The 16,508-nt window shown below is 40.1% G+C and overlaps 1 protein-coding gene across 8 annotated transcripts in view; it reads right to left on the bottom strand.

Moving 5' to 3' along the window:
- Positions 1–16,508, bottom strand: part of PHACTR2 (phosphatase and actin regulator 2) — a 308,168-nt gene that overhangs the window by 66,424 nt on the left and 225,236 nt on the right. For 4 of the 8 annotated variants that reach the window (XM_033235201.1, XM_033235199.1, XM_033235202.1 and 1 more), the window contains 4 exons: positions 15,946–16,185; positions 10,767–11,304; positions 4,125–4,324; positions 2,371–2,527 (listed from right to left, as the gene is read on the bottom strand). In XM_033235201.1, the coding sequence (XP_033091092.1) occupies positions 2,371–2,527; positions 4,125–4,324; positions 10,767–11,304; positions 15,946–16,185 (1,135 nt within the window). The remainder of the gene's footprint in view (positions 1–2,370; positions 2,528–4,124; positions 4,325–10,766; positions 11,305–15,945; positions 16,186–16,508) is intronic. The other 4 variants (XM_033235205.1, XM_033235203.1, XM_033235206.1 and 1 more) reach the window with 1 other exon arrangement.

Here is a 16,508-nt window from a genome sequence, read left to right on the forward strand (position 1 = left end):
TCCATTTAGTTATATATTCCTTCATTCCTTCCACTGTGATTTTCTGGAAATAGATTTCTTGGGCCTGGAGTGAAGTGAAGACTTAAGTGTTTACAATGTGGTCGTTGCTATTGTGGTGACTGCAATCTCCCTTTTCATTGTGGAAGATTTCTTCTATGTATCAATGTTATATAAATATAATGTTGATTTTTTAGGTTAATCGTACATCAAGCAAATCTGCTGAAATTATTATATATAGCAATTTGGGGTCAGTTTTCAGAGTTTCCTAGGTATATAACCTTGTATAACAACAGTCTATCTTTCCTATAATTTATACCTTTTCTTCACCACAAATAATTGTGACCAGACTTTTAGCACAGCAAGGTTAAGGCATTTTTCTTTGCTTCTATTTTTAAAGAAAATGACTTTAGGGTTTCTCCCTAGAGTAAGATATTTAGTATATTTTTTAAATTTATTTTTTAATTGTTTTTTGAGATGGAGTCTCACTGTTGCCCAGGCTGGAGTGCAGTGGTACGATCTCGGCTCACTGCAACCTCCGCCTCCCAAATTCCTGCCTCAGCCTCCTGAGTAGCTGGGATTACAGGTTCCTGTCATCACGGCCAGCTGATATTTGTATTTTTAGTAGAGATGGTATTTCACCATGTTGGCCAGGCTGGTCTTGAACTCCTGACTTCGAGTGATCCGCCTGCCTTGGCCTCCCAAAGTGCTGGGATTACAACTTCTCATTTGTTTAGGATTTTAACAAAAACTTACAAAATTTTCTTTACGGTTACTTTGACATTTATCGAGGTGGGTATATGATACTTCACACTTTTTTACTCCTTACTATGATAACACTATTACTATTTTATGCAAATATTATTCAATGATTTACATTCTTCTTCATGGCAAAACATAAACAAGAGTAATAAAACAATCAGAAAACCTAGAAGCATATACTCTCTTACACAGAGTAGAAAGTACAAAACAGGAGACAGTGTACAAAAGAAAATTGGGCAGAGAGCCCGGGAGTGAAACTCTGATTCTGGTTCTGCTACTCAGTAACTGCATGTCCTTGAGAAATGTCCTTAATCTCTCTGGGCCTCAGAGAGGCCCCTTGTTTTTCCTTGGTAAGATGGCAAAATTAGACTTGTAGGTTTTTCCAGCTTGATACCATTAATCACTTTGGTCCCTTTTGCTTCTGCTGGCTCTTTCCGGAAGCCAGAAATGTCACAGGTTAGGGCTGAATTAAGATGACAGTGAGACAGACCACTGGTAAACATTCCCAAATTGCTTCCAGAGTTGCAAGAGGGCTTACGGAACACAGAGACCCTCTAAGCCTCCCCCAAGGTTCCCTGGTAGGCTGTGCTCTTCCTTCAGATAGGTGCCACAGCTGCTGCCTCTGACACCTTTCTGCACAACTCAGCTGTAAGGAGGTGCCTTAGGGGTTACTCTTCCTCTGGAGAAATGGTCAGCAGCCTCCATGTCAATCCTGCCTCCAGTTATACCCCTTCCAAGCAAGGACAGCAATTTTCCCCCTACCTCCAAATCCTGCTCTGGGATTCTAGACAGTTCCGTTCTCCCAGTTATGCACCCTGTTGGGTATGCAGAGTAAGATAAGTCAGCAGAACAACTAATTGTCACATATGCTTAAACTGATCATCAAAAATAAGACCTTTGGCATGAATGAATGCTCACTTCTATTAAAAATGCCAGTTAAAGGGACTTGTAAAGTCACCAGTGGCAAAAACAAAAATCCTATACAATGGTTGGAGGCAGGAAGAGATGTCAGATGACCCATTTACTTGAAGTTGGAAGGAGGATGTTTAGATATGAGGGTTATGGCTACCTGACTTGGATGGAGCCAGACCACTGAAGGGAACTAACACTTCTACAGTCTCACAGCCCACAAGGCAGAACCTCATGGCATTCCCAGGAATGCTAGTGAGTGCATAAATTAGGCCAGGATTGTTGAGCAAACTGTGATCTGCAGGCCAAATCCAGCTTTATGAATAAATAACGTTTTATTGGAACATGGCCGCACTCATTTGTTTATCTGTTATTCATGTCTGCTTTTATGCTACAGCAGTGCAGTTGAGTAGCTGCAACAGAGACTGTCTGGCCAGCAAAGCCTGAAATGTTTGCCAATTGGTCTTCAAAAAAAAGTTTGTTGACCCCTGGAATAGGCTTTGGTGACCTGAAAGCCACTGGCTAGCTGGGCCAAAGGACAAGTTCCTCGAGTGGTTCATCATGCAAGACCAACTTTAAAAGACCCAATAGGCCAGATGTATCTGGACATAAAGAATTCACAATGACCCCAGTTAGGTAGGAAACTTTGGGAAGGAGAAAAATACAAATTAGTCAGTACTGTCCTAAAATGTCAGCAATTACCTGACTAACTTGGTTCCAATTTGTTGTCGGATTTCCTGCCTCTCTTCTTCGGATGTACGCTGCAGGATGTTTTTGTCCTCTAATTCTTTCTTAGATGGTCTGTTGCCAAGTTTGATAGCAAGAGTATCCCTCCGGCGTATTTTACTTGCCAAAGCACCTGAGGATTGAAAAAGAGGAGAAATGCAGAGAGAGAGGCTTTTAGCCAGTGGCACGTAGGTTACACATGGCATGGACTTTAAATGGAGCCCAGACCAAATTCTTTCTCCTCATGCAGGAGAATCTTAATTAACCTAAGGAAAAAAAGACTTCGAGTTGGATGCAGTACATTTTAAGAAGACTGAAGAGCTATTTCTTTTTAATGTTCTGAGAAATATTGGGACACCATAAAAAATTTAGAAGTCTCACTTCATCGTTTGGAAAGTGATAGCTGCAGTTTATTTTGCTGAGAGGGTGGATCATAGAAATGAATGATTGCACAATGCTTTTTTTTTTTTCCAAGTTTAAAAAACTTAGTTCCTTTGCTTTTATTCTGGACAGTTAATCCTTGCCTCCTCCTTTCCTCTACTCAGACACCATCCTGGCAGAGTCTACCAATGTTTAACCCTTAATTACCCAGAACCCTGAAAATTTCAACAAATGATAAGTAATACCACATGGATGATAATGGTTTTATTTATTTATTTTTGCTCCACGCAAATTAAAAGGGATTTGACAAAGTGCAATTTAATCACTAAAAACTTGTCATAATCTACAAATTCAGTCCCACAGTGATTCCCTCCTATGTTATCCTGCTCAAAGTTAAAAAAAAAAAATAAAAGCACTTTCCAGATCTCCAAGTTATATTAGGTTGATGTAAAAGTAATTGCGGTTTTTGCCATTATTTTTAAAACATAAATGATATTATTATTTCCTAGAAGGCCTACTATCTTACTTATTGTGGAAGTATGATTGTTTTTTAATGCTAATGAGGTATTTAGCATTCTTCTTATTAGTTTTTGAGATGGAGTCTCACTGTGTCTCCCAGGCTGGAGTGCAGTGGCATGATCTCAGCTCACACTGCAACTTCTGCCTCCTGGGTTCAAGCGATTCTCCTGCCTCAGCCTCCAGAGCAGCTGGAATGACAGGTGTGCGACATCACGCCTGACTGGTTTTTGTATTTTTAGTAAAGACAGGGCTTCGCCATGTTGGCTAGGCTAGTCTTGAACTCCTTTTCTCAAGTGATTCACCCACCTTAGCCTCCCAAAGTTACAGACATGAACCACCATGCTCGACCTCTTAATGCTAATGAGGTATTTAGCATTCTTGATTCATTCCTCCTTCCCCTTTCTATAAACCCCAGTAAAAAAAAAAAAAAAAAAAGTGAGTGAAAATTTCAAACACCTCCAATGAGTAAGCCCAAGAATCTGCACTGACTCCTTTCTTTCTTCAAGAATGGTCCCAGAGTGGAAGGGCTCTCTTTGGTCATAGCGAGAAAGGTCTCTGTCATTAGAAAGCTTTGATTCTCAGCACAAAAACCAACGTGCACATCTAGCTCATGGACAAAGGCCAGATCCAGCCATGTGACATCATCTTCTGGAAAGGCCTCCCGTCAAAAGCTAAACTTTAGGATATACACATTTCTAATTTGAGAAAGGAGGATGAGGGGAAAGAAAACATCAGATGTCTGGTTCCTAATGAGGCTTTTATTCTTTACAAAGTGCAGCTGCTTCTGCTTATCACCCACGCTTCTCCCTGCCTCTTGAAAACAGTCTTACTTTCTCCACTGCCATCCTCATCTTCATCTTCGTCCTCATCGTCAGTGTACAAGACAGGCCCGTCCGAGTCAGAGTCATTGGCTTGGTATTCCCTGTGGCCTTCATCTTCTGAGGCACTAAAGGATTCTGAAGATTCACCCATCAGACCAGGAGTCAGTAGCTGAGGCACTGTCTTCCCCAGCTCCTCTTTGGTTGTGAAACTGTTAAAGGCAGAAAAGCATGGGAGTGATGTGAAGCTCACAGCAATCCTTGGGGGCACCAACACCATGAAAAAGAGCTCTAGTTTCATGGGCTTCCTTCAGGCTGGGGAAAGCAGACACATGACATAGGCCAGGCTAAAGTCACTGAAATGAAACCTTAATTCTCAAGGTTTTACATTTTTCATTTGTAAAATGCAAAGGCTTGGTATCTGATACATTTAGCAAACAAGTAGGGTAAAACTACATTTTGCAAATTATTTTTTTCCATAGCAATGGGGGTTCAGTGAAAAGAATAATGAGCTAGAGGCTCCTGGATATTTGACATTATCTGCACTTTTTCTTTGACCTGTGTGAACTCCTGCTTATCCTTCAAGTGTCAGCTACAGCCTCACCTCCTTCAGGAATTTTTCCTGGACCTTCAGTTTAATTCCTTGCCCACCATGTCTGTCCCATGGGGACCTGAAGACAACCCTGCTAGAGTGCTTAGCGTACTACACCTTGACCACCCATTGCTTCTCTGCCTTCTCAATCCCACAAGTTCCTGGAAAAGTGAGACTCATTGTTTTGCATCACAGCACCCAGAAGGTAGTGACATAGAAAAGTACATCTTCTTTCATTAATATATGGCTGGGTTCAGTGGTTCACACCTATAACCCCAGCACTTCAGAAGGCTGAAGCGGGAGACTCGCTTGAGCCTAGGAGTTCAAAACCAGCCTGGGCAACATAGGGGACCTCGTCTCCACTAAAAATACAAAATATTAGCCTGGAGTGGTGGCCGGCACCTGTAATCCCAACTACTTGGGAGGCTGAGGCAGGAGAGTTGCTTGAACCCGGGAGGTGGAGGTTGCAGTGAGCCGAGATAGCGCCATTGCACTCCAGCCTGGGCAACAAGAGCAAAACTCCATCTCAAAAATAAATAAATAAAATAAAATAAAATTAAAAATTAGCTGGGTATGGTGGCGCTTGCCTGTAATCCCAGTTACTTGGGAGGCTGAGGTGGTAGGATTGCTTGAGCCTGGGAAGTCGAGGCTGCAGTGAGCCATGCTAGCACCACTGTACTCCAGCCTGGGTAACAGAGTGAGACCCTGTCTCAAAAAAAAAAAAATATATATATATATATATATATATATATAATTTATATATGAATTAATCCTGGTTTTATCCCAATGTGTAAATAGTAAAAACTCATTTATCCTATGTGTGTTTTCATTTTTAAAACTGCCTCTTGTAACATAATAGACAGTGTGCAAGTTAAATAAACTTTTTAGAAAAAAGATAATATGCACTCTAGCCTGGGTGACAGAGTGAGACTCCATCTTAAAAAAAAAAAAAGAAAGAAAAGAAAGAAAAAAAGGTGATATGCAAGGATGCAATAATTTTCTATTATTTAGCCTGGTAAAAGTCTACAGTTTAAAGAGTTACTATTAATGTACAAAGATGGCCAATTTTCAAAGACTAGACTAAAAAATATATAGTAACTTACATAAAAACATCATATCAAAAATAATGTAATCTTCATTTTAAGACACAAAGATTCCCCAAATTGCTTTCTGGTAAAAAGTTCTTCCAGTAATAAACATAGATAAACTTGATCAGAATATGAGGTATTTAAAACCTTACTTCGTAGTTATAAACCTGAGTGAGCACTGTCAAAATTTTGTTTCTCACTTATCAGAAAAACCCAACAGATTACATTCTTGTTCTCAAAGAGGGAAATAGGAAATCTCATTTTTATTGTGTAAAATATACATAACATAAAATTTGCCATTTTAACCATTTTTAAGTGTACAGTTCACTGGCATTAGGCACATTCACGTTACTGTGTAACCATGACCACTGGCCATCTTCAGAACTTTTCCATCTTCCCAAATTCAAACTCTACCAATTAAACAACTCCCCATAACCATTATCTCCCAGCCTTTGGCAACTACCATTCTACTTTTTGTTTCTATAATTTGACTATTCTAAGCACCTTCTCTAAGAGCAATTATACAATGTTTGTCCTTTCATATGTAACATACTTCACTTAGCATAATGTCTTCAAGGTTCCTTCATTCATATCGTAGCATGTGTGAAAATTTGCTTCCTTTTTAAGGCCGAATGATATTCCACTCTACGTATATACCACATTTTGTTTATCCATTCATCAGTCAATAGACATTTGTGTGTTTTCACCTTTTGGCTATTGTGAATAATACTGCTTTGAGGACTGGTGTACAAATTCAAGTGCCTGCTTTCAATTATTTTGGCTATGTACATGGAAGTAGAATTGCTGGATCACATGGTAATTCTAAGTTTAATTTTTTGAGGAACCACCATACTGTTTTCCACAGTGTGAAATCTCATCTTGAATAAGAGAAGATCTATTTTTATGGGAGAATTTTTCTACAGTCTGGGTTTTTAGTTGATTGTCACGGGAAGCCATTCTTGTTTGAATTGGCTGCCATTATGGGTGATCACAGCACATTTAAAATACAAGCCAATTAATAGTATGTTCTGAATAACAGAACAAATTTGAGAGATGAGTCCTTTATTTGTTGGTGTCATTGTTCACTAATTAATTATCATATTGATTATTATTCTAATCTTACTATTTGTATGTCTCATGGTTTTCAAAGCATCCAGCATACATCTACAATTTACAAGCATTCTATTGTATAAGGAGGGCAGATAACTTACAGTTCATGGAACAAAGAAGGCCATGAGTCAGTTGCCTAACCAAGGTAGCAAGTCTAGTCTAGAATCCAGACTGAAGACTCTTGGTCTACCTATTAAATTTTACATTTATTATACTATTATATTTTATACTTAATGAGTTATATTATGTTATAAATTATATCTGATGTTAAATATACTCCAAGTTTGTATTAATCAACTCATGACTTACCCCTTATTTTTCCCCCTCCGGTTCCTAGGCACACTGGACAATATAGTGCATTCTATAAATGTTTGTGGAAATGAACTGCACAAAGTAACCTTTTGGATATGGCCTCCAAAAGGTCTTATTAGTTTTTACCTTATATTGTATCACACATATGTATTACTGATGAAGCTGCCCATGAATGGAAGCCTACCAAATAATTACTACCCTGCCAGATGGGAAGACAGGTAAGTATTTTTATACATAGCCACTTGTCTTCTGGAAAGTTTTGATATTTGTCTTCCAAACAGAAGTCTCTTCATAAAATGACAAGATTTTCACACATTAGTTGACTAAACATAACTCAGAGGGAAAGTTCTAAGTAAAGCAAGTGAATAAGAGCCAGATATTCTAATCCAAATATCCACTTGAAAAAGGCAGAAAGAATTTGGAAGGAAATTTGAGAGACTACTTACTCCAGGTTCATTAATTCAGGAGCAAACACAAACCATCCCTGTAGGATGAACTGAAATTTAAGAAGGAAATCCCTATGGCCTCTTCTAGGAAAGCATTATAACTACCTTGATGGACAGGAATATCTATTATAAGTAGCCTCAATGGCTAATGATGTCCTAAGCTAACTCCCTCTGATTATAGTCCCAGTAGGAAAGAAGAGCAGATGCATACCTCTTTGGTCTGACAGTTCTTCATATACTTGAGATGAAGACTGATATTAAGCCCCTAGTATGTTGTGTGGTGCTTAGCACAATAAAATGTACTCCTTAAATATTTGTGGAAATGAACAGGATAGTCAGGCCACCATTGGATGTGAGCTCTCTAAGTGTTTAAGACTATATCAGGAAGCACTTCACATGTTGCACCTTATTCTTTTAGTATATTGAACAATAATCCCATATACCCAATCTAGTTTCCAGAAATTCAGATATTACCTTAAACATTACACTTCCTGCGCACATCAGACAATATTTTGGCAAAAGCTAGTCTCAACTATATTGCCTTGCTCACTTTTGTATCCTTGGTGCTTAGTACATTGCCCAGCACAGAAAAGGCAATCAAATAATATATGCTGTAAGAATGAATGTTCAGTTCTAATGGCTGGAAATGATTGCAATGTTGGAAAATACTCAGTATAGTTAAATGAAGACATTTGCTATATGCTGGAAGTATTATGAATGCTGCTAGGGTTTGAATGTGTCCCTCAGAATTCATGGGTTAAAATTTAATCCCAGCTGCGTGCGGTGGCTCGTGTGTATAGTCTCAGCACTTTGGAAGGCTGAGGCAGGCAGATTACAAGGTCAGGAGTTCGAGACCAGCCTGGCCTATATGGTGAAACCCCATCTCTACTAAAAATAGAAAAATTAGCCGGGCGTGATGGCAGGTGCCCGTAGTCCCAGCTACTGGGGAGGCTGAGGCAGGAGAATCGCTTGAACCTGGGAAGCGGAGGTTGAGGTGAGCCGAGATCATGCCACTGTACTCCAGCCTGGGTGATAGAGCAAGACTCCATCTCAAAAACAAAACAAAACAAAACAAAATGCAAAAGAAAAAACTTCATCCTCAGTGTGAAAGTGTTGAGAGGTAGGGCCTAGTGGGAGGTGTTTAAGTCATGAAGGCTCTGCCCTCATGAATAGATTAATGCCATTTTAAAAAGGGCTCACAGGGATAGGTTCACTCTGTTGTGCTCTCTGCCCTTCCACCTCCCACCATGTGATGACATGGAAAGAAGATGCTTGCCAAATGCTGCTGCCTTGATCTTGGACTTCCCAGCCCCTAGGACTGTGGGCCAATATTCTAATCATTGTAAATTACCCAGTCACAGGTACTTTATTACAGCAGCACAAAATGTCCTAAGAAAGACATCATAACCATTCATTTCAATAAATCCTGTTTTCCCATATCTTTTATTAAAATGTCAAACAAAGAAAATAAATTAATTTGTAATCTGACATTTATTTTTTCTTGGCTGTCCTTCAAATATTGGTGCTCAAAGTGACTTAAAAAAAACCCAAAGAAACTAACAGAACAGAAATGGCAGTAGAAGTAGAAGCCATTGCTTTGGAAAACATGAAACTATTCATTCAGAGCATGGAATTGGGTATGCTTCCTGGCTTCACCACCACCAACTGGGCAGGCTGGTGCAAACTATTTTAGCTATCTCAGTGCCAGTTTTCTTATCTATAAAACAGGGATACTTTTGAGAAGACTTGTATAAATAAAATGATAATACATGTACAGTGCTTAGTTCCTGACATTAAACGAATATTCAGTAAATAAAGGTTATTATCATTAGCAATTAATTTAAGTTGACATTTTAGTCTCTTGATCAAAACAAACCTAACTAATGTAATAATTTTTTTAACTCTAACATGACAGATTGTTTTGAAAGAGAACCTTTTACATGATTTGAAGAATGAATACAGGTTTTGTTCTTAGACACAGGAGCAAAAAGCCAGGATGCAAGTGCTCTAAGCCATTGCTAGACAGACTCTATCATTGCGTCTACTATACACTGACAGCCATCCATCCCTTCATACCTGTGTGACAGGGCTAATATGCTTTATTTACCTGTAAGTAGAATATTTGTAGGACTTTGTGAGTGATGAAATGCAAAGAACGAAAGAGAATGAGGACCCTTGGATGAACCCCAGGTTTCTAGTTTGGGCAACTGGGTGATGGTAAAGCAATTAACCCACCAACTGGATGAGGGCGAGGTAACATGGAGTTCCTTGGCCCATTTTTTTCAGGTACCTTCTTAAATGAAACGAAGACTACCTGGGCACTATCTTTTAACTTCCCTTATACTCTATAAAATCTAGCAACAGGGTCATCTTATCTTCAATGCTGCTTCCACAATGTCAAAGTAGGCTGACTTTATCTATAATGATCTTAAATCCCTTTTTTACTTTCTTTCAACAATTCAATGAGCATCCTTTGTATGCCTATGGCATATCAGACTCTGGTCTGGTTGCTGGGCACACAGAGGTATATAAGACATGTTGGCTAATTCTGTCCCACAGGGTTGTCTAAGTATAGTAGACACAACAACCAATTCTGTGTAGAAGTATTGAATGGCTTCACAGATGACATAACATTTAAGCTGGGTGGGAATTTAAAGGAACAAGAAAGGTGACAACTCTACTGCTGGAGGAAAGAAGAGTTCACATTTGAGAGTTCTATTCTGATCTTCTTTATGTTCTTGGAGAAGGGGAAGGCTCAGTAACTTGCTGACATGAGTGGGTGAGCACACTGGTAAAGTGGTAAAGATTTAAAATAAGCACTGAAAGGAAAGAGAAGGGAACTGTGGACTGCTGAGCAGTGCTGAAGCAGGTTCTAACTGTACTTGAAAACACTGATCTCAGCTCTACCAATGTAATTTTCTCCAGCAGCCCTATGCATTCTCAGGGCAGGGTTCTGACAAAGCAATGGCTGCATCACATGTATGCCCACCTAACACTCAGTAGATTAAATTAGAAAAGAAAGCAAACCCGGTTGCTTTATTTCCAACAGAATATATTAGTGAACTTTAGTTCTCAGATAAAATAGGGGGTTTGTTCCCCAACTCACCATTTTGCATTTTCTCTGTTAACACTTAAGCCAGTGCCTGAGTAGAGAGTGGTTCTGTTTGTTGGCTCTTCAGCCCAAAGAAGCTGACTTGGGTCTAAGGCAGAGATGGGCAGGTCAGCTCCAATGCTGACCAGGACAACTGGAGTGTCAGAGGCAGTAATGCACTGATCCTCAAGAGGGAGAGTGGGGGCCGGAGGAGAAGGTGCTGGAGCCACAGGGGGTGGAGGGACCACGGACTTGGATTTGCCTGTGTTCTGCTCCTCAGCTCCAGGGACAGTCTGTTCGAATTTGAGACTCTCCACTCTGGTCTCTGAAGGCTCTTCTTTAAGGTCGGCTATGCCAGAAGTGGTTGTGTCTGAGGACAGACGAGAAGTCGTTGGCTGCTTGCCAGTTTTTTTCTTGCCCTTGGTGGTCCCCACTGTCCCTGTTTTGCTAGCAACTGTCTCCTTTGAAGCTTTGGGACGAGATGAGGTGGATGAAGTGGATGGCGAAGTTGATGCTTTAGAGCCAGTTGTTTTTTTTAAATGAGAGGAGCCAGCTACAATAGAGAGACTTTGCATTAAAAAAAATCAAAGAATACAAGGCTTTTAAAAATAAAGTTACCGAGGTATAACTGTCAACAACATTTAAAATGTTCCCATTCAAATTTGTTGAATAAATGATTAAGAAAAATTAGGCTAATCATGATAATGGTCTTGTCTTCTGCCCCTCCCTTCCTCCAATCCAGCAAGAAGCAAGTGATGTTTACGGCAAAACTTGGAGGAACGAGAGCCCTCTGTGTTCTCCCACCTTTAGTCTTTAGCTGAGCCAGCCAAATGAAGAATCCTCTGCTCCTTGTCTATGGGTCACTTGAAAAAAGCCCAGTATGCTCTCAAGAAGGAATGTTATGGTGTGTAGAGGACAGACATCAGCAGCTAGCTGGGTGTAGCACACAATTGGGCTCATTATAAATTATACATGTTCTATGCTGTCTTTCTAGGAATAGAGTGGTGGCCTGTATTCAGAAGAGACTGGGGTATATATCCAGCTCCTTTCTGGGTCAAAAACAAAATCACTCATCTTACTGCTAAAAGAGTAAAACCCAAACCAGCTGTTTCAGTAGCTCCAGAGAAGAAAGCTCACCATGCTGGCCTCTACTTCTATCTGTAGTAGAGATGGGGCAAAGGGAAAACTCATGGCCACACAGGAAAGGTACACTCCCTTCAAAACATCAAAAGGTCAGGAAAAAAAACTTTTTTACAAAATATGTTTACATGGGTTGCTCCTTCTTTTTTGTTTTTTTTTTTTTTTTTTTTTTTTGAGACAAGGTCTTGTTCTGTTGCCCAAGCTGGAGCTCAGTGGTGCAATATCGGCTCACTGCAACTTCTACCTCCTGGTCTCAAGTGATCCTCCTGCCTCAGCCTACTGAGTAGCTGGGACTACAGGTGTGTACCACCATATCTGGCTAATTTTTAATGTATTTTTGTTGAGACAGGGTTTTGTCATGTTGCCCAGGCTGGTCTTGAACTCCTGGGCTCAAGGGATCCACCCATCTCGACCTCCCAAAGTGAGAGGCTTTGGTGGCTCCAAAGAATTACAGGCGTGAGCCACTATGTCTGATCCTAAATAATGTGAAGGGAAAGAATATCATTCTCAGGTCTTCTGACCCCATCTTCGCAAATGTGATCTTCCTTAATGCTTAAGTTCCAAGAAGGTCTTCATTGAAGGATCGCTATGGTATATTTGCCTACTTCTGGATAGGGCACCCTCAATCAAAACAGTTTCAGAGCAAAAAGATTAACTACTCTTTTCTTTATGTCATCTTAGTAAATATATGATGATAAAATAAACTCCTATGAGAATACTCTTTTCTTTCATGACCTATAAATTTATCCTAATGGCTTCTTCTGTTATAATGTTGTATGTTCCTTCTTTTCATAAAGGGTTAAACTATCTTTCATAGAATGATTAGAAAATATCTTGTTAGCATTGTGAAGCCAATCGACACTATATACGGATGTTGTTACAACTTACCTCCGGTTATGACTTTATTGAAGTCAATTGGGAGGGTGAAGAGATGAAGAATAAATGAAAGAATAGACAATGAGATGTAAGACTTCATTAATTCTGATTAGACTGATACTAAAGAAGCCAGTCTCATTTAGTGACAGGTTCCAGGCTTAAAAGGAATCCCTATGGTTTGGGGGTCTTTATTGTTTAAGACATGCATAACTAGAATTCTTCTTCCCCAAATCTAGACCTGTTAATACATCTTTATAGAAAACAACCTTCCCTAGCCTAGAAGTCAAATTCATTAAGTACACTCCCTCAATCTAAGTCCATTCTACATTTACTTTTCACAACAAAGACGTTAAGGATTTGGTGCCTAACCTTGTTCAATTATTTTCTTAGGTAAGTTAAACAGAATCCTTTCCATGTATCAATTCTAATAATTTGTTAAAGAAAATTCTTTTTTTTTTTTTTTTTTTGAGACAGAGTCTCATTCTGTCACCCAGGCTGGAGTGTAGTGGCGCAATCTAGGCTCACTGCAACCTCTGCCTCCTGGGTTCAAGTGATTCTCCTGCCTCAGCCTCCCAAATAGCTGGGATTACAGGTGCACACCACCATGCCTGAGCAATTTTTGTATTTTTAGTAGAGATGGGGTTTTACCATGTTGTATAGGCTGGTCTCAAACTCCTGACCTCAGGTTATCCGCCCACCTTGGCCTCCCAAAGTGCTGGGATTACAGGCGTAAGGCACAATGCCTGGCCAAGAAAATTCTTTCATCATTAACAGAAAAGTTGATTTTAGTTTGGCTTGAGGAAAAAGACTTTTTCTTTTCACTGCCCAGAGTGCAAATTCAAGCCACATTATAGTTTTTCTGAAAGAATCTTCTTAAATAACAGGTCTTTGTTGAGATCAAACATGTTGCTTAAGTTACCTTGAATTAAGATCATGATGGAAAAAAAAAGTCGCCTCTCCTCAGTTAAGTACTTTTGTTGTTAATAATGTGTAACAATGAGAAACAAAAATCAAGGAGATTTAACCCTACATCTCTGGCAAAGAAGTTGATGTTCTAAAACCAGTATTTAGGCAGCTACAGGTCTATACCAACTTAGTAATAGAGAAAGAATCTTAACTTATGGTTGTTTTAAGAACTTAAATCACTGGACTGAACATCAAGAGTAGCATTTAAACAAACTTTTCCAGAAGGTCCATATTATTCAAATAAAACAAAGTTACCATGCAGAAAGTTCTAAATGGTTACAAATGGAGTATCAGTAGGATCATAAAGGGATATTATCAGTATTTGATAAAACGATCCTTACATGATGGGCTTGTTCATGTACTTAAATGCAATCCCTGTTTCTCTGTGATAGCCTCTGGAAAAGTCAGGCCTTTTACAGCACAATGAATAAAATGACTGTTATTCTCTTAGGAACATCATGAGTGCCTAAATAAATCTTCAAGCAAAATATCTGGAAAAACCTCAGAATCATTTATGAAAGCTATCTCCTGTCCTTGTGTTAATCATCGGCTTTCTTCTGAGGGAAGTAAAGAGAGTCTGAGCTGAGTTCAGAGTGGGCCACTACCACGTGGAGAATGGGAAAGTGGAGAAGTTAGTGCAAGACAGGAGCTTAATTCCCAGTGACAAAGTGATCGTTTGGGGCTGTTCTTTAAGAAGAAGATCAGTGCCTGCCTCACTTTAAGCAATGCTCCTAGGGTTTGCTAGGAAGTCTGAAAAACACACACAGATCCCAGCAAACGGACACTGATGGGTGAGGACAGCTGGTCCCTGAGGAGATGGCCACTGGGCACTGTTGGCACATCATTCTGGGACATTTCAGTTTAGAGCTTATTAGAAGAGACCCAGACACTAAAGGTCAAAGGCGGGACATGAGGAGCACAGGGAGCGGGGTGCCTATTGGCATTCAGAGATCTGTTATACCGTCAACGAAACCACTCTCTGAATTTGAGCATTAAGGTTATGCATCATGAGGAGAAAAAGATCAACACCAAGGCGAATCCTGACAGTCAACTACTAGAAAGTTGCTGTTGATTTTAAGGAAAATAAGATTTTTTTTTGAGATGGAGTCTTGTTCTGTCGCCCAGGCTGGAGTGCACTGGTGCAATCTCAGCTCACTGCAACTTCTGCCTCCTGGGTTCAAGCAATTTTCCTGTCTCAGCCTCCTGAATAGCTGGGATTGGAGGTGTGCGCCACCATGCCCAGCTAATTCTTGTATTTTTAGCAGAGACAGGGTTTCACCATGTTGACCAGGCTGGTCTCAAACTCCTGACCTCAAGTGATCAACCCACATCAGCCTCCCAAAGTGCTGGGATTACAGGTGTGAGCCACTGGGCTTGGCCTGATTAATGTTCTTTTAAAAGATAAATGACATGGTAGGCATCTTTATTCCTCTTCACTAAAAAAATAGGAGTTTCCACTTTGCATTAAGCATATCTAATTGTAAAGCAAAGCTGGATACATAGTGCATGAAGTTATTGCAGGTCACTCAAACATCCACTGGTGATGTGTAATAGTAACTTATAACCACATGACACCAGGATGTTTTGCCTTAGAGCACACAAGTCTACAGGGGAGGTGTGGAACATGGAGAGTGTAACTTTCCATTCCACTGAAATAGTTTTCACTGCAGTAGAAAGTGGTGCCGTGGAGCTGAAACAAGTGACATGAACCCTTTGTCATTTATCAGAAAGGAGATGACTATGGATGCTGAGGATTTAACACATTAACATCCAGCAAATATATCAAAGTTAAAACTGTCACTTTTTTATATGCAAACCTAAGATATTTTGAAAGAAAATCCAAGCCAAAAAGCCACCCATAAATTCATACAGGTAGAAGGTCAGTCAATGTCTAAATAATGTTATATCAGATCATTGACATTCATCAGGCATACTACTCCCAGTATCCTTCAACTGGTGCTGATAGTGGATATTCAAGATGAAACCAGCATGTTCACTCAAAAACTAATGAGGTGAACTATTCAACGGGTTGACTTTCCTTTGGTAGGGAGCAACAAAGGAATCTCCCGGGCATTCTTTGTGTCAAAACTGAATCTGCTGGTGTAATGTCCTAAGACACCAAAAGCCCATCACACCTAGAAGAAACAATTAGACCCATCCCAGAGCCAAGCACCCTAGAAGTGACCCCATAGGGCACTAGGGGCATACTCACCAGCCTCTCGGGTCGTGTTTCGGCTTGTTGGCTTGGGTGGAGGGTCGGGGGCCTGCTTACCAGGAGCCTTGGTATTTTTTTTAATGGGAGGCACTTCGTCACCTTTGTGGCTGGCCCCAGCAGTGGCCCCTTTCGGAGGCACAGGTGATTTTTTGGGTTTAGGTTTGGGTCTAGGCTTAGGAGGAGCAGAAGGAGGTAGAGCAGGAGCTGCCGGTATTTCAGAGTGGTTTTCAGTGTTCTCTATAAATGAGAAAGTGAACAGAAGCAGACTGATACAGACACACACTATATAAACACGAGGAGCAAGACGTGATGATAGTGACACAAAGTGTGGCTGCTTGGCACTTGGGAACCAGCATGGAGTTCTGCACCAGACAGAGTACAGTTTAGGGTGAAAACAAAGGCTGAAAGACAAACTGAGAAGTGTTCTCAGGGTACATGAATTACCCTTTAATAAAATCAGGTTGTACAAACTACTTTGAAGATATTAGGTTGAGGATGTGTGTAAATGTTTGCAAGTCAGGGGCCTCAGTTCTAGCCTTGGATCTGGGGCTGCTGGATGA

Source organism: Trachypithecus francoisi, unplaced genomic scaffold, assembly GCF_009764315.1.
Source record: "Trachypithecus francoisi isolate TF-2019V2 unplaced genomic scaffold, Tfra_2.0 Lachesis_group15, whole genome shotgun sequence".
Classification (NCBI taxonomy): Eukaryota; Metazoa; Chordata; class Mammalia; order Primates; family Cercopithecidae; genus Trachypithecus; species Trachypithecus francoisi.